The sequence below is a fragment of the Corvus hawaiiensis genome, chromosome 13 (assembly GCF_020740725.1).
Source record: "Corvus hawaiiensis isolate bCorHaw1 chromosome 13, bCorHaw1.pri.cur, whole genome shotgun sequence".
In the NCBI taxonomy this organism is placed as follows: domain Eukaryota; kingdom Metazoa; phylum Chordata; class Aves; order Passeriformes; family Corvidae; genus Corvus; species Corvus hawaiiensis.
The window spans coordinates 484,773-504,219 of record NC_063225.1 but is presented as its reverse complement, the minus strand read 5'-3'; the positions used below and the strand labels follow the sequence as shown (position 1 = coordinate 504,219).

The 19,447-nt window shown below is 35.5% G+C and overlaps 1 protein-coding gene across 9 annotated transcripts in view; it reads right to left on the bottom strand.

Annotated features, from left to right (window-relative positions):
* The window catches only part of WDR72 (WD repeat domain 72), a 103,979-nt gene that overhangs the window by 32,257 nt on the left and 52,275 nt on the right, over positions 1 to 19,447 (bottom strand). For 6 of the 9 annotated variants that reach the window (XM_048318201.1, XM_048318203.1, XM_048318202.1 and 3 more), the window contains 4 exons: positions 18,504 to 19,321; positions 16,020 to 16,111; positions 14,447 to 14,529; positions 10,042 to 10,153 (listed from right to left, as the gene is read on the bottom strand). In XM_048318201.1, coding sequence (XP_048174158.1) covers positions 10,042 to 10,153; positions 14,447 to 14,529; positions 16,020 to 16,111; positions 18,504 to 19,321 — 1,105 coding nt within the window. The remainder of the gene's footprint in view (positions 1 to 10,041; positions 10,154 to 14,446; positions 14,530 to 16,019; positions 16,112 to 18,503; positions 19,322 to 19,447) is intronic. The other 3 variants (XM_048318206.1, XM_048318204.1, XM_048318205.1) reach the window with 1 other exon arrangement.

Below are 19,447 nucleotides of genomic sequence, written 5' to 3'. Positions count from 1 at the left end.
GATACTTAGTGGACATAAATTTGGTCCTTAAAATAAAGCATATAGTGAAACATTAAGTATTAACCAGGCATGAGAGAATACTGAACAACTCAAGTTTCAGAATCTGGGAGTCATTGTGCTGATGAGTTCTGTGCACCATGCAAATATGAAATACTATTTCTATTAATGATGCCCATCTGCTTTGAAACAACACTGAGCTTACCTTTATATAACAAAGAGAAATAGATTCTGTAACACATGAGACATGAAATACAAATGGATGCATTAAGCCTTCTGAAGATGTGTACAGGTGCAGAAGCGCAGCCAGAGATAGACACATTCTCCACCCTGAAATTTAACAGTTCTGTTGAGATACATTCTAGTGGTGATGGATATATATGTACCTCCAACTGATTCAATATTTTCTTGATAAGCTCAGTAGGCAAGAAAGGCTTCTTTTGAGCTATTTCCATTTTTTGTTTGCTGAGACAGATGCCTTGATCTCATTATCAGAGACAAGCACTGTTCAGTTGTGTTCATCTGCTGCGTGTTAGCTGGGACTCTCTACTTCCATACTAACTGTGACTTGTATAAATAAAGTAGTTTTACCTTTCACCATGTTTTTCACAAAACATGTAATGAAAAATTTCCATCTTACTGAAAACTATTAGCAGCAGCTTGAAGTGTTTTCTCACTTTCTGCAAGGTTTTTTTTTAAACAAACAAATCTATTAAAACACTTGTCTTACTGCCAGATAATTATAGTAATACTGTTAGTTCAATATGAGTGATCTTAATTCTATAATTTCCTTCCAAATAAGGTAGGAGAGCCCATTATTCTGGAATTCAAGGACAGAAACATTTCAAATATATATAGTTACAGACCAGGTTCAGGAACCAATTCTGTATCTCTTAGAAGTTAAAAAAACCCACAAGATGCAAAATTAGAAGGTACCTTGCTTCATATATCATTAAAAAAAAAAAACCCTTCAGTAAATGTTGTTCCACTCACAAGACAGAAAACTAAACAAAGCATGACAACAATTGTTAATTGTACACTGCAGATTATTCTGCCTTTCTAATAGCCCAATACAAGCCATAGGCAACTGCAATCAAAGTTTCTCAGCAAGATTTTATTCCCCATGATAAGGAAAATCCAGAACAGAGCCCAAAGAAAATATTGCCAAACTTGCAAGCCTTTTTCAAGCATGGCAGCAATATAATCACATAACATGGAGAAGAAAACTTCTGCCTGGGGATCATCCCTTTTTATCCATGCTCTTTTGAACCACTCCTTTCGCAGAAAGGCATCCAGCTCTACAATCTTTTTAAGGGAGAACCACTTTAAGTCTTTCCTTACCTTTGTGTACTCATAGTATTGCACATGAACATCAAACAGCAAAGAAATTAATAAAAATAGTATCAGGAGGTGAGAGATTACAAAACACCAATACAGCACAGAAAAATTCTAGATGGCATCTTATAAACATGAACAAGGTATTCTGATACTGTGTTGTTATCTATGGCTGGTAGCACTGAGCTCAGTTTCAGTGCTAATTATGGACTATACACAGAAGTACTTTTCCCCCCCCCCCACCTCAGCCCACTTCTCATAACAGACCCACATAGAAAATCTCCAGCTTTGCAAGAACTATCAGGACAAAAAATTCTAGGGAAGTGTTAGAATTTAAGTACTCTATTTCTGCTATTTTATTCACAAGCTTTTACAGAAGCTGGGTGAGTGAAAAAGGACAAACACAGAAATAGGGAAGCGTCACTAAGGCCTGTGTGTTCCTTAACAAAGTAGATAATACAGAGGACATCTGAGCAGTTAGAGATTGATTATTACCAAGTTAAAATAGCAGAAGGACAAACTTCAAAATGTAACCTAACCAAGGCGAAAACCATCAGGTTTTGTTCTTTTTACCTTTGTGACTAAAATTAAAGCTGATGTTATACTGACACAAATTGATTAGAAAAAAGTATTACACACAAGAAATGAAAACACTACATTGCAACTTATACACTTATTTTCTGTGGTGTGTTTACATGTCTTCCAGTTCTATGGGTTTATTTGACCCATCACTCTGTGTACTCAATTAGTCACAAGAAAATCAGGGCTCCAACTAAACTATAAGGATTACAAATGATATACTATTAGCAAGTCTGAACATTGTGTTCAACTAAGAACAATGATTTAAGCAAGGAGACATTTAGACTGAGGAAACAAGACGTGACAAGGAATGGCTTTGCAGGGAAACTGCCAAACTGAACCAACCCAAAACCCAGCAAACAAACAAAAACAAACAAAAAAACCAACCAACCAACCAAACAACAACAAAAAAAACCCCAAACAAAACAAAAACCAGTAGAAGACAGAGCAGACTAAGTAAGTAAGAGTATTTGCAGTCCCTTCACTTAATATGTGGAAGCTCTAAGTCAGAACCAGCCTTGAAATCTTTGTAAGATTAGTGTTGCACTCTGCCTCACTAAGTGACCTTCCAAATAAACAGAAGAGACTAAAAATGAACCAGTGAGAACATTACATCTCTGTGTTAACAGCTCCTCCCTCCCCAAAGTGTTTACCTTTAAAGATCTAACTAAAGCATTAGAGATTCTTTGTATTCAGTAAACACTGAAAAAACCACAGAGCAACCAAAATTAACAAAAGTTTATTGTGCATTTGAATTTAGGATCTATGTGATCTTTATGCCTCCTTGACCAGTGAATCCTATCTTTCCTAATGTTTTGTAGGAGTCTGAGATGGCGCCTGTAGAATTTGATTTTCTGTAAAAATACACACCAAATCTGATTTCTGCTACATTAAGGAGTCCTCTGGTAAAATATAGGATGCATGGAATGAAATAAGCTGTAGTTCTAGAATGAGTCTTTAAGCTTACTTCCTTTAGTACTTGACCACTAATATTAAAGACTACTGGATCAAACTACAGTTTTAATTAGATATATAGGGCATGATACAGTGGTATAGGTAAACTGCAAGTTGGATGCTAAAATATAACATTGATTTGTCTTCTTTTACTGGAAATATTTGTAATATGAAACTAGGATACAATACACTCATTTTTAATGCATATTCCGTACAGAGGAAAGCTACTGCTGTCACCAGGTTACCCTCAAAGTCCATTCATCAAATAAATGCTAGATTAATTGGTTTGCTGTTTCTCAGTCTAAAATGAGATTACGGATTAATCTAATTCTCATTAATAGTGATGAAATGTTTATTATACAATTCTTACACTGCTTATTCCAAATGCATACACACAAAAATGGCCTGACACAGAATTTTTTAAAATGACCTTATGTCTAATAGTTTAATGAATTGTTACATATATGAACTTGCCCAAGAGCACAAAATATCAGTTCCATACAAAAAACTTGGTTTTACTGGATGAAATTTTTGCACTAATAAGAAGAACAGACTGGAAAGAGAAAAGAAATTTCATTTTGGAGATAATATTTAACATTCTTATTTCTTGGTAAATAGAGGAAGTCAAAGATGGGAATGTAAAGGAATAAAATGGGCTGGAAGAAATCCAGATGGATGATGGAACATGTAACTCTGGAAGAGGGTTACACTGGAAAAATGTGAGAGATGCCAGATAGGAAGACATCTGGAACCAGAAGTCGAAACAGCTGGAAAGTACAAACTGCAAGAAGATATGATTATAGTGTTTGGTTCAGATGTTGCTCTAACACTAAAGCTTGGGAATACTTTAGGGGGACTACCTAGGAAGAGGGACAGTTTTGATGAATTTCATTTGAAATACTACAAGTTTTAATCACAGGCACTGTGAGGCTCAGAAGGACATTTTAGTTTATCCATTTTGGAGGACCCAGCAATGAAAAGAATTCCTGAAGTGTAAAGATTTCTTCATGTCAGCATTCTCAGTCATATTGACCCAAACCTGTGCTTATCTCATGACAATGGTGACCTTACTGAGATTTCAACTTTTTTGAACAGGACTCTAGTTTGACCTAACCAGATAACAGAAATGCTCTTGAAAAGAATTTACTGTGGGTTCATGCAAATGTAATGTCATGATTAGTAGGTGTCCTGTTGCACTTTTTCCTAAGCAATTTAGTTCCTCCAAAGCAATAAAATCTTGAAACATAGGAGAAAGCACCTTGGGTTTCTTCAAATATCAGCATATTAAAAAAAAAAAGAAAAATTTGTGAGTTTAGCAAAGAGATTATAAAAACCTAACACAAACACCTCACTTGCTTTCCTTCTGGACATCTGTCATAATGAAAGATGTTTATTGGCTTTGATTTTCATATGGACAACTGAATTGTCTTTTCATTTTTGAAGTGATTTGAATGTGGTAAAAAAGGAACATTTTCTCTTATGCTCTTTGAAACCCATGCTGTTAGGGTACATGGATTCATAACTGCTTGTACATTTAATAGTCTCTTTTCTCAAGTTCTTTTGATCCAAAATAATGCACAGTGTGAAAATTTGCTCATTCCTCATTCCAGTTAATCTCAATAACCTCTGTCATATCAGAAATGGGATCAAATTATATTCTTCCATTTTTTAAAACCAGCAACCAGTTTCCCGGACATGATTTCCACTGGAAACCTGGCATAGTTTTAGACATGTTCACACTGCCGTGCATCTATTATAATCTTTTTCTTCTCCATATTCCTATTTTTTCTTTTTAACCCTGGTTCCTTTGTGTTGCATTCTCCTCTTCTCTTTAGCCTTTTGTTTATTAGAAATCCTCCCCTGAGTTTATTGTTGCGTGCCCCGTTACCCCCTCGCCCCTTGCCAACAATCCCTGATCATACAAGCAGTCAATTCACAAGAGAAGAGGAATTTCCCTAGAGCTGCACTGATAGCTTTCATTTTCTGGTTACGTGCATTTCTAGGACTCCAACATATTTCGCCTGGACACCTTTTTCTAGATTGTGTTTGATTACTGGATTCATGCTGGATATGGAACCCAGCCCCAGCAGGGTAAGCAGTTCAAAGATTGAATATATTACATACATCACCAGCCCAAATCCAAACTTGAAACATAGTAAGGGTGATGTAAGGATATGAGGACGGATGCATGTTTATCAGAATGTAAAGTGTTAGACCAGAAACTGATCCTCAGACTCTGCTGGAATTTCTGGGCATTTAGTATTTCACCAGAACACAAACAATATAAATTATATTAATGTGTTTGTAGTAAAAAAGAGTGCCAATGCATTTACATCCCAAAAAGTTTATTTCCCCACCAGCAACAAAAGTTTTCATCTTGTGTGACCTCTGTTGGTATCAGTGATCCGAATGGGCTAACGCTCCAAGTCAGGATTGTCTCTTGGGTTTTTGTTTGTTTAAATACAGAGCCAGAATGTATCTCTGGACTAATACAAAAAGGCAGTAGGTTGTAACAAGATGACAACGTGAAAGAAAATATCTGAGACAAAACAAACCTTCTCTTTAAAGAGCTGCACTTCCTTGACAAAACCTTCAGACTTAGCAGGCAGGCAAGGAGTTTCATTTGCTATATAGAAAGACAGACACAGAATTATTTCCTAAGAGCTGACATAAAAAAGTTGTCTGCAACTGGACAGATTTCTGAAACCCTGACAATAGAAGGGTTTAAAGCCCCGTGCTGCAGGTCACTATTCCTCTCTAGTGAACAGGAGCTGTTACAGCCCGCCTTTCACTGATTTACCATTAGTGAACGGATTCCTCATTTTAACAAAACATATTGTTATATTCTAGATAAGTCTTTGACAATTCTTTACACTAACCCATGGAATTCAATTGCCACCATTAATTTCACTCTGGTATTTATCAGCAGAAGCTTTTTTCCTGCAAGAACCAATTTATTTAATTGAATAGTTTAAAGGGCTCCAAAACCACATACAAAAGATGAGGTTATAGCTAATAGCTTTCAAATATACTTAAAAGCTTGAATCATTAGCAGTTGCTTAAACTAGGAATTTTTTAGTGCAAGCCAGAATTTATTGCAAACCAGTCTTAGTGTTGCAATTTTTCACATTTAATTTTTTCACAAATATAGGAGGCAGTTAAGGTATTGTTCTGTATTTAGGAATAAAGCCTGTACTTGGCTGTCCTTTCACTTTTCCAGTTTTTCGCATTTCTGGGATATCACATGCACCGTTTCCTCAATTTATTATCTGAGTATTAAGTTCTTAAACACATTTATCCCCACAAGTTTCTTAAAAGGTAAATAAATCCAGTTCTTCCCATTTTACAAAAAACGGAGGCACACAATTCCAGAAGAACTGGAATGCTGTTTCAGATAAGAATTTTTTGGCTCCCCATGCATTAGAAGAAATAGGCATCAAAGGATGGGACATGGGAAACTGCTTCAGTGCAGTAGCTATTGGGAGATCACAGTCCTGATCACACACAAAATGCACCTGGGGGTGAGACAATCTCATTCCTAGCTCTTATCCTTGCAAATATTTTGAGATTTCCATGGAAAAGGAAAGAATTTCTGTAGATGGCTCACTGCTGAGTGCCTTGAGGATAAGCAATGAGTCACCACTGAGAAAGATACAGGTTCAAATCTACTACAGGAGGGAATATCCAGTATTTTTGTGTCCCATCAGTGGGCTATGACAACAGTGGTATTACCCCCCCACTTCCTCTGATCAAAGGAGCTCTGCACATGACTGGGTATGGACTAGGTATGTATGCCATAAGATCAAACACTACAAATGAAAAATGAATGCCAGCAAAATTCCTCTTAGTTTTATGCTAACTGGATATAAAAGTAGATAAATAAACTTTCAAGACCTGAGAATCACTGCCTCTGGGTCACATGAGAGTGGAAAACAAGACCACACTGACAACCTGTTAAATGGTACTATTAACCTGAGATTATTGCTGTGCAGAAACAGGCAAGAAGGGATAAAGTCCAACATCCTTTTTCAGAATTATGACGAATGTCAGAAAAGTTAGGGAAAACCTAAGCTTCTTTAAAGAACTGAAGAAAATGCTGCAGAAATCAATAGTAAGATTGCTATCAATATGTTTGGAACAGGTCCAAAATTATTATCTCTGACATTAACAAAGAAATTGCAGCAGTTTGCATTTATATTTCCTTTTAGCAACAATGGAAGAATGTACTAGAACAGAACAGAGTTAACCCTTTCTCTGGCTTGCTTTGCATACATAGTTTGTTGGGGTTTCTTTTAAGTCTTTATCTTAGTTTCTGGAAAAATATGGGTTGGGTGACTTGGGTTTTTTCTTTTGGTTTTGTTGTGGTTTTTTTTCTGTTTGTTTGAGGTCTTTTTATTCAAATAAGCAATTCTGTCTGTATGGAACCACAGAAAAATACAGCATTCTAAATTATTCATCAAGCGAAGCTGTTGCCTACATCTGATCACCCCTAACCACAAAGTAAGGATGAAGGAGCTCTACAGGAGTAAGGAGCTTTCTGACAAAAAAAACTCCAAACCAATTATATAATATACTATAAACTTTAAAGAATCAAATGGAATGCCAAATCCTGAAAGTTTGACTTTTTAAGAAAAAATTCTGTTGACTTCAATGGAAATTTGTTAAGTAAGATTAAACATCTCCAGATCTAATCTATCAATTCCAATTAAAGAAAAATGAAATACAATGCAATCATGATGGGAGCCAAAATTCAGATACTTTTACTTTCGATCAGAGGGTACAAACCCAGTCTTGAATTATGACTTATAACTTGAAACAATATTTAACCTTTACCTTGATATTGCACAAGATGCCAAATACTGCACAACCTATAACTACAGAGTATTTAATAAAATACAGGATGACATACCTATCCGAGAAATTACTAAACACAGACATAATTACTTGTCTTAACAATTACACTGGTTGTGGACCTACTCCTGCATGGGTTTTTAATATTCTGCATATCATTACAAGCCACAAATAGTTATACTCTTTCACATATTAGAAATCACAAAGAGATTTTTTCAATTCTCTACGAACTCATCAAGTTTTGCAATACGTACTACAAAACCACAGCAGCTATTTACATACTGTGACAAATAATTCAACAAACATGAATGGAAATGAGAACAAAAAGAAATCTAATATAATATTAAATACTCACCATGCAAAACCCTTTTCCAATCATTCTCTATGTTTTCTGCCTCTTTCAGACTACACTAAATTCTCATTATGTAAAAAAATTCCACTTTTGTTTACAGCATGATTTATGTAGTTCAGATCATGAAGTATGAAAGAAAATCATAGCCAGTACAAATGCTTATGCATATTGTTCTCCTTCTAGCAAAGCAATTTTCTAGTTGTTTTTTGAATAACCATCAAATAATCAGGTTAAGAACAAAATGACAGTAAAAATCATCTGTTATTAGACATACAAACAGACAAATCCCTCTTTCACAGAGTGGAAGTAACTTCCCTGCATTCATAACTTTTTTGAGACTTCATTAGAATTAAACATCAATTCACTACTAGAATCATAGAATCATCCCAGCACTTCATACATAACATAAATGGTTTTTAATCTAGTATAGAAGGCTTTAAAATAAACCCAAAGACCTAAACACATCTGGAGTTTGGAGATACCTGCATTTGCAACTTCCAGTTAGTTTCATTCTAGCTGTAAATCTCTGTCAAAACACTACCTTGAAATACACCCTGAAAATTCAGGAAATTGGAAATTAAATCTATACATGAACTTTACAGCTGGGGCTGTTTTAGTAACAATGCATCTTGTGCCAAACCACATAAACAAAATGATTCAAAACAACCTTCAATGTAAGTGAAGTATAAACCCATATATGACAATTATTGAAAGTGTTTTGTATTCCAAAATTATAGAGACACCACTTTGTAGTGTGGCCTGAGGCAAGTATCAGTGATCATTTTTAGTATGCTGGAACAAGGATATTGGTAACAAATTTTCATGACAGACACACACACTCAATGAGATAATAAATTAGTTTCCCAAGTGAAGGCTCACTAATAAGATTGGATCTAAAATTTAGGTCACTTAATTTTAAGACTCAGCTAATGGGCTAAAAAAAAAAAAAAAAAAAAGGAGTATAACTTCATAACATAAATTCAGGTTCAATCTTTTTTACCATAAACATTAGCACCATTGTAAAGTTGCAAAGAGTAGGCTTCTTGTAAAATGAAATGATCTAATTGTAAAATGCATTTGATATCTCCTTGCAGGGAGGTTATTTCTAAAAGAAAAATAAAATATTCTGTATTACATTATGAAGTTATAAAATTTAAGCAATTAATTTTTAGTGCTGTGTAAGGTCTGATGTCACTGGAAAGATAAATTTGTAAAACTTCTTTCCAATATGATTTATTGATTCTATTTCAAACACAGTGCTTCTTTTATTTGCAAATACCACAACTATTATACAACCAAAGAAACTTTACCTTTTCTTCTTTAGTATTCAGAGGTGACAAGAGAGTGTGAAAGTCCTTTAACTCCTTGAGAATGATAAGAGAAAACTCATAGCCTGATAAGGTTAGAAATAGGCCATTCGGCCTGTTTCACAAAGAAATAAGACATTGTGAAATATTCCTTGAGTCCTGAGCAGCCTGTAAATGGCATTTGCAGCAGCACCACACGTGGGCATTAGGAAAATGCAGTGTGGAGGCTGTATGATAGAGTTAATACTTTCCTTCTCTTTAGCAAATTCCGATTACTAGAAGAAGTTCTGTTAAAATAATATACCAATAAATTTTCCACCTACAAGGCAAAGAAAATTTTCTGAGAGGGATGTTTTACAAGGTCATGTAGTGATAGGACAAGGGGTAATGTATTTAAAGTGAAAGAGGATAGATTTAGCTTAAATATAAGAAAGAAATTCTTTATTGTAAAGGTGGTGAGGCACTGGAACAGGTTGCCTGAAGTTGCGGATGGCCCATCCCTGGGAGTGTTCAAGGCCAGGCTGGACAAAGCCTTAAGCACCCTGGTCAAGTGGAAGGAGATTGGAATGAGATGATTTTTAAGATCCTTTCCAATCCAAACCACTCTATGATTTTTAATGTATTGCAAATCCCTCTCCTCAGTCTTTGGCAGTGTCCAAAACTTACCATTTCCATTCTCTACTATGGCCAATGGCTCTCTGCAAATTGTCGTCTTTCTCAAGGGATTAACAGTCCTTTGAACTTCTGCCAGCAGCACTGCTTGCATTGCCTCAATAATCTGTCATAAATGCAAATTATTACTGGATGATATCAGTATCTCAATTATTTATCTAAGTATTTGACAATTTTAACCAACTAGCACAAAATCTTGAGACTGTCCTGGTGAATGTCATTAGAAAGTCGACACATTAATAAATCTTTCAGACAGTGATAACCATGTGTCTCTACATACACTGAGAACAAAAGGTTAACTAGATAGCAATAAAATGCTGTAAGTTGTCAGTCAGGACTGCTTCCCAATAAACATTCATTTTCTTTAATGCCAAATCTACAATCAGTCACCTACTGCCTCCTTGATTTCAAGGATAAACAATTACTAACAATATATATTAGTAAAGCATAAGGTGATAACAGCTAATACGAAGTATCTTCATTTTTTTTTCCTGATGTGTGAAAAATTGCTTGATAGACTGAATAATGACCTTGTGTTTTGAATTTTTTAGAATTCCTGCCATCTAATCTCTCTGATAAAATTCAAGTATGTTTTATTAGTGGTGATGCTCTTATCCTCTAGCTCAAACATAACACCCCATTTTTTTTTTAACACAAAGAGAAATATCACCTCAATCTCGTCTTATGCAAAAGAACATCTGCTGGAGTCCTGAGCAGCCTGTAAATGGCACTTGCAGTAGCACCACATGTGGGCATTAGGAAAATGCAGTGTGGAGGCTGTATGATAGAGTTAATACTTTCCTTCTCTTTAGCAAAGAAGTCCCAGGAGAACAAAGAACATTTAAAGATGTAAGGCACTTATAAAGCACGTAAAAGTTTCTTATGAATTGAAGCTGATATGCAGGATCCCTCAAACTGCATGGAAGAGAGATTGTTTGAACTCACTAATCAAGTACCTGTCCTCAAAATCTCTAACTGCCCTTGTAAATTCAAATCTTTACATGGAACAAAGGCTGTGGGTGTCCTTTGTGACAAAATCCTTTACCATAGACAAATATACTATAGTCAGGTCCACAATGTAAAAGTTCACTGCAAGTGAACCCAGGCCCTATGTTATTCAACATAGCACAAACCTTCATCTTGTTATAACAGAACTTTATTTTACAGGGGAAACCAAGGGCAGTTTCCAATTCCTCACATCTATACAACCCTGAGCTTTGGGGATTACAGATCCTGACTTTGCTGCAGACTCTTCCAATATAACTACAATAAAATAATTAAGAAAGAGAAGGAAACATGGACATGTTTTCATTGTCCTGGGGAAATTTTTGACAAAACAATTCTTACACAAGTACACAAAAGAAATCTTCTAAGAACCTGTCACTAATCTGGATCAGATGCTCTTTACCTGTATCACTCCCATGTATGCCAGTCAGGCAGCATTTGTAATAATTTCCTCTAACATCTTAAAGCAAAAAATTGTGCCATTGTGCAACAAATGGCACAATGTAATATTACTGTAGAAGCACCTGTAGATGTCTCTGCATGTTATTTCTGTGTCTTTCTTGAATCTGCATTTCCACAGTGTTTGGTGAGGTTTCACATTTAGTTTTATCTTCTCGCTGAATCTTAACCCCAAAATTTATATCTATCATTATCACCAAGTTTAACACTCCCCAGCAGTTTTTCCTGTTTCTAACACATAACAAATCTACATGAGCACCTTTCATTTTCTTTGATCATTTCCACTTATCTTTACTGCCCTTCTGCATATCAATTGGCTACCTTATTTACTACATATGCTTTCATTTTTTTCCCTATAATTGTAATTGCTGTTGAAAATACATTGTGTTTTTTAGTTGGGATTGTTAAATGTGACAGAAATTATGCGGCTTCTTTGACTGGGAAAGTATAAATAGCATATGTCAACCTCTAAATACTGATATTAAAAGTGAAAGGTAATTGCTTGACTCTGAAGCAGCAATAATACAGAATAATTCAAAAAGACAAGCGAACAGAAGTTGAGGTAAGTTGAACTGTTACATCTACACTAAGTTATCCTGGCTTTCTTTTCTACACTTCATCAGTTACTTCCAAGGATTACTATTCTCTTTCTAATGAGTGGGTTTAAGGAGAGGAGTCAATAGATATCACTCCTGGTTATTGCTCAGGCCATAACCTCTACAGGTCTGAGACTTGCAGAAACTGCCCCCCAGGTGCCTCCATAACACAGTCACATCACAGAGCAAAAAATACAGATCAAAACATCAGCTTGAATTATCCAGTGTGCTTTCCTCTAATTCAGCACAGTAATTGTCAGGACAGTTGTCTAGATACTTCTATGGAAGTGTTTCTTTTTCTTCATATATCTATCTGAAAAGACGAACACACAAGTAATTTCTGGGTGGGATGGGAGTATGGCAAGAAGCAGCTATATTTTATCAGAAAGAACAGCAAAACAGATGAAGATGACCTTTCCTTTCAAGTCATCTGGGAAAACAAAATTTAAAAATATTTTTTAAATACACACATTTTAAAAATTTCATTCAGAAAAAGACCTCCCTACAGCCTTCAACAAGTCAGCAGATCCCTGATAAAACATTTGCAGCAGGTTTTTTCAGCTTCTTTGTTTGCACAGAATCTGTTACAGTGCTGTAAGGAGATGAGGAATCAATCAGTAATTGGTAACTCCTTTGGGTCATGCCTGAGAGCCAGCATCCTTCACTGAAGATCACAATACTAGAAGTTTTTAAAACAGCGTAACAAGTGATGTTTTTGGTAAATGTACTTGAGTGCTTGGTCAGTCTGCTCAGGATTGATAAACTGGCCATTAAACTGTGATTGCATAAACAAAGTTTTAACAAAACCATGCTATTGTCAACAAAAACTGTAATTTTGTATAAACCACTGGTCACTAAATATCGTACCTATTGCCAACATCTTGTTTTTTTGAATCTTACAAGTTTTATAGCACTTTGGTGGTCATCAATCCAAAATCGGCACTACTAAGTGGGTTAACAAAGCTTATTGCAGCTACAATGCTGTACCTGAATAATGTTAAAATTTGAGAAGCATTGAGAGCATATTTGCAGTACCTGACAATTTCAGTGTTTTAAAGTCTTTTTTAAGTGAAAAAGTGTGAGGCAGCTTATTCTATACCTTCCAGCACACTAACCTCCTGTGCTAGATGAGACCAGTATCGCTGTATACACTGATCAGGTGCTAAATACACTCCAAAATATAAATACCTTAATCTCACATAACCAGTTATGCTACGAGCACAATTTTTATGAATATATGAACTACTCTCTAAAGAGTTTCAGTGGCTGACCACGTCAGCAAGAGATGATATGCATTCCACGTGACAATTGTAGCTACTGAGGTTTGAAAAAAAAGAAAAAAAACCTCTTACTGTAAGAGAAAGGGGAGAGAAGAATAATTCAGAAACAATATGGAAGACCTGCAGACAATAGGGATATAATAAACAACTGATAAGCTCAAGATGAAATGCTGGAATCAATTGAATGGGAATATTTGCAGAAACCATTTTTGTCTAACAGAACAGGGAATTATTACTGCACCACCCTTGCAAAACTCAGCTCTGGAAAGTATTTGCATTTGAAGTAGCACAGAGTTGCATTCAATTTCAAATGCATTACCATAAACTAGATTTGTAACAGGTATTTCCCCTTTCTGGAATAAAATCCATTGTGGTCAGAGTATAACATTTTAAGTTTTGTATCCCTGAATATTAACTCACTCAAACAACTACATAACTTTATTTAAATGCATATTTCCAAAATGAAACATGGTCTCTAGATTTTACTGCTCAGATTGTTTCACTGCTGCTTGTCAACTCTCAAACAGTTATTTATCTCTCAAGACTTCAGATTCTGCACTAACAATAGGGATGGGCATCATCTGACCTGAAGAACCCATAATTACATGATTTGCAAGTCAATCTTAAAGAGTAGTGTAATAATTAAGGACTTGACATTTTCTTTTTCTTCTATAATAATGCATTAGCATAGACACTGCCCCTATTTTGGCCTTTTGTTTTCCTGGAGCGTAAAATGGCATTTTTGATATAAGTTACATGTAGTTGTTAGAGAAGAGATAACTCATTTCTTAAATAAATGCTATGATCAAGAGGTGAAAGACTAGCAGGAGAGTTACTTTGTCACATCTAAACATGTACTTAAAAGCAAAACAGTTTCATGAGTAGCATACTTCATACTGTAATACTAATCTGCTTTCCACAGACCTGAATGGCAGGACTTAGGCAATGGTTTCCCCACAAATTATAACTATTAGGTCACATTACTGATTCCAAATACTAAATTACAGCAAAAGATACTTAAGGGTTACATTGCTACATCTGACACAGGCTATTTCCTACCTTTACAGATTGCTCGTTCCAACAGCAAATGAGCTTCAGCAATGAAATGCTCCCAAAGCCTGGGGAATGACATCTACTCTTACCTGAAAATACATATATAGCTTATGAACTGAAATAGACAGAGAAGCACAGAAACAGAAAAATATTTTAACATTTTAAAATTTTCATTTCAGCAACATACGTGAAAAGATCTGAAAAAATGTTATTTCTTAGAACATGCTCTCATCTGATGCAATCAGCACAAAGTGTTCAGACAACCAATTGCTTTAACATTTATTCACATCTGAAATTAAATTAGTGTTGGGGTTTTTTGGCTGGTTTTGGGGGTTCTTTTGTTTGTTTTGCTTTGTTTTTGCTTTCTTTTTTTCTCCTGCTTTTTTTGGGGGGGTTATTTTGTTGGTTTTTCTTTTTTTTTTTTTTTTAACAGAACTGATATCCCATAGAGTATTCTTTCATCACGATTTTCTAAAGATATTAAGAATATTATCTGGTTTGGACTACTTAACTATGCATTCCCTGTTCTGGTGTCCAGCAAGTCCTTGATGCTAAAGAACAGGTTGTTCCTAGAACCTCTGAGATCTGCAAATCTCAGAGGAGATTTTAATTTGCAAATCTGAACAACTGTATGAACTAGGATGGCATATGAGTTATGTTACCCTAGAATTTTTAGGTCGCTCAGAAAATCTATTTTTATGTTAATGAACATTTTAGTCACCTCTACACCATCTCCATGCCTTTCCCCTACTTATTTTCTATTGTCACTTGATCTTATGTTCCATCTCTTTTTTCCAATGGACATTTCTGCTGTCATTGCAAGTTCTACAGTTACGGTGCGTATTAGACTTGGAGAAGGAAAGGTAACTGGTTTTGATGGGGATATTAAGGTTTACCTACACAGCACAGGGATTTGATGTAAAAGAAGTTGTGTTTTCAGTCTACACATGGCTTATTCTGTAAGAAGAACACTGTATTTTTCAGGTAATGTGTACTGACAAGTGTCCATATTCTGTTTAGGCTTTTATTTAAACATTCTTTGGTTAGTTATGTACTGTAAACAAACCAAGGCTGGCTTGCAAAGCCAAGACTGACGAACAATGGCCTGTGGGACATTAACGGGAACAGATCACTTTATTCTGCCCTAAGCCAAAAGTCTAAAGGCATTATTGAACAGTCAGGATGGCTCTTGCATTACTAAGGCAACAGTTTGCTTGGAGGGCCGTATATTATTGGGTGGGCACGTAATGGTGATGAGGGAGATGAAGGAGGGGGGAGAGGGCAGTGTTTGTCTTATTACATTTTTGTTTTTCAGATTGCTAGAAAGTGTCTTTAGAAACTCAGCTAAATGTCTTGTCATGACAGGAAAAATATTATTGATTCCAGTTAACAATTTGTTTACATGTTTTTTGTGATATTTACAGAAGAAAACATAAGAATTCAGTTTATGTTTGCAGACTGGACTGCACAAAGAGCACTATTTTTTTATCATTATTGAAATTAAATTCTATATTTTAGCAACAAAAAGCATGCAAAAGCATAACACTTAGAAGTAAATACTGCCACTTCACATACTTACTGCTTGGTAAGTCTCCATAAAAACTGGGGCATGAAAGTGTTACTGTTTCTACATTTCGCCCTTTGTCATGTACAGATTCTGATTTCTGTGGACTAAAAGAATATGAAACTATTGCAAAACCTGAACACAGATACAAAAAATCTTATGTATTAAGGTAGGGTTGGGGTTTTTTTACAGTAGGTACTCTGCTATCAGTTACTATCAACCACAATTTAGTTTCTCCTCAGAGGAAGCTGCTTGCGTTCTTTTGCCTACAACTTGGCACTGATATATTCACATATACACAAATACTGAAAAATACCATCCAAATGCAGGAATTTAAGCCTAACAGGCTTTGAGCCAAAGGTGAAGTTTTATTTTTCAATAAAGAAATAAATTCATATGTAAGGAACTGAATTAAGCTATCATTTTCACAAAAGAACTTGCCTGGGTTTTTTTTCTAACACATAGGACAAAAGTTCAAGGGAAACTAAAAGTCTTTTTTATAGGTTTCCTTTTTTTTTCCCCCCACAGTGCTAAATAATTCAGAGTATCATTACAATACTTGGAATTTCAGTAGATGGCTACAATTTAGGAGACTAGTGTGTACATATATTTGCTCTGAGTCACTAACTCAGCAACCCAACCCTTGAAAACAAACAATATAGATGGCAGAGAAAGAAAGTAAAAAAACCATTCCAAACCCCTGCACAATTTTAAACTATTTCTTTTAAATATATTGCTATAGTGACCTGGCAAAAGCTACATTTATGTGTCACTTAAAAATAACATATTTGCCTTTCAAATTCACTACAATAAACAGTGAGTCATAATATTTCAAAAGACTTTACAATACCAAACAACTCTGAAAGCTTGCAGCTTGAGAGCTTTAAGTTAGACACACAAATGTCAAAAAGCAGCAGAAAAATTCTTTGAAGATCTTTTCTTCCCAGATTCTTCCTGTTTCTGTCCCACTTTTATGATCCGACATATTTTGCTGCAGGTTCCTTTATTTTCACAGGCTGCATCAAGTTGCAAAAAATCAACATAGACAAACACCAGAACCCTTGCAAGCTGTGAGAGCTGTGCTACTAACTACTTCTGCAAATACTGTGGTGGATTAGAATTCAATATGTAGCTTTCTTTTCCCTTGAGCATACTGTAGTTTTGGCTAAAGCAACTGTCCAAAGAGGTTTGGCTGCTACTGTACTTTTAGAAGGAAAACTCACCAAAATAACATTTGCTAAAGGTGTTATATAGGGTTTATGCCTTTATGTATCCTAGAGAAAACTTAAAATGATATAGCATTGTTTTGGGGGGAAAAAAAAAAAAAAAAAGACATTTTTTTCCTTGCAGCAACTTTAATATTTATAATTTTACAGGATGTATGTTCCAAAGCCAGGATGTGCATGTCTGGGAAAAATGTTTGATTCTGGTACCCTGATTAATTTCAATTACACAAAGTCTTTCAAAAAGAGTGCTGGAATACACAATGCAAACATAAAGTACTTTTTTGCATGGAAAGGAATTCATGTTCAAGCCGGAATCCTGAAACAAGCTTTCATGAAAGAGCTTGTGTTGAATATGGACCAATAGGCAACACGATTAACAGCAAAAGTAACTGAGACGTGCATTTGGCCTGTGGGATGGTGCACGTGTCTTGAGAGATGCTGAGTGCCTAGAGCTTTGTGGGAGATGCAGATATTTGCAGCAAGATCAGTATTTTCTGTTCCCCCTTCTTGCCTTGGGGCCACAGCATCACCAACACTGAAGTTAATTGTCCCTAAAAAACTAAATACAGACCAACCTACGTTTGCCAAACAACAAAAAAATCCATGGACAATATCCATTGCCTGATTAGCATGCTCTATTTGGCTTGGTCAAATACTGTTGAGCATGTTATTTTCCTTTTAATGCTGAAAAAGCATTTAGTCAATAAATTTGTTTTGAGTAACATAAATGCTATTTGGGATGATTCTCACAACACAAGGGCCGATGAGGCATTCACTCCCAGTAGCTGCCATCATTACTGGGGGCATTGTACTCCAGACAGTACAACTAGGACAGACTATTCTTGTCTCTTATGTTTTATTTATCTGTGAAGCCAAGGGTTCCATGGCAAAGGAAGTATATTGCTTATAGGGAGTGGAAGTTTAAACAGCACAGATGTCCTTAACGCACATCTCACAATGTGCCTAAAGAGACCTCATTATTCTACTTAGTTTGAACTGCAAGAAAAAGAGTGATCTCTGGAAAAACTGGGTGTGAAGCTGGATAATTCAAGTTCTAATGAAAAAAATTCTTGCATCAGTTTTCATCTGCTGAACAGAAATGTAAAGATAATTTTATCCTGATCTCCTTTTCTTCAAAGAACATCTGTCACAAAGCTCTAGAGAAAAAATATAAGCTCAATTGAAAAAGTACACATTTAAGAAAAGTTTGTTCTATTTTTCATTTTTTAACCATTATAAAGGAAGAGAAGACTCATAATGAAGAAGTTCTTACCTTTCAATTTCATCTGTAACTGCTGAAGGTGTGTTAATTATCCTGTTGATTAAAGCTATTCTGCTAAATAAGGAAAATACTGTTTCCAAATCCATTATTCCATAATCATTATTCTCAGGTCCATCCTTCTTTGCAGATTGTCCTTCAGTTGCAGCAAGGTATTTTTTTGATAAATCAAGGACTCTTTTTGAAAACAAGTTGAAAACTTCATGTTGTCCTAGCACACCACAATCAGTACACTTCCATCCTGGCAACATTAGCGATAGGTGGCTTTCATCTGACACAAGTCCAAAAGAAACAGGACACTGAAGCCTCAGGATATCCAAGTGTCTCACACAGAGATTGTCTACTTCTTTATCTACACCCCATGGTAGGAGACATGACAAAAGCAGTTTAGCTGTATCAGGGGTGACGCTCACATCAATGTCTCCTGATGGCTGCATTCTGATCTTTCTTGAACTCTTCATTTTTTTCCGTCTTTTCATGCCACCACTTTCTTCCGCAGGCCTGGCTGCATTATTATCCCTATGAACTTGGTCTGAACAAAGAGTCTCTGCCTGCCCATCTGCTTGAGGTACGAAGGCAGCAGTTTTATTTCTTTTTAATGTCAGTGACCTTTTCTCAGTAGTACTTTTAGCTCTTTCTAGAGTGTATTGGTTATGGAATGATTTCGATGATTTTAATCCATTGAGTTGAGATGACAGAAGTTCTTCAAGTTTTTCCAGGTCAAATAAGAGAATATGAAAGTTTGCATTGTTCCATTTTGTCTTAGCTGGTAAAATAGTAAAGGGCTGTTGGATGCAGCTGGTATCACTTAACTGAAAGAAAAATATTAAATGTCCAAACAAAAAAATCTAACAGTATGCTGCAATTTTAAAGACATCAACAAAGAATTGCCTATGGAATAGACAAAATGTATTAACTCTGTTAAGTTCAATTTAATT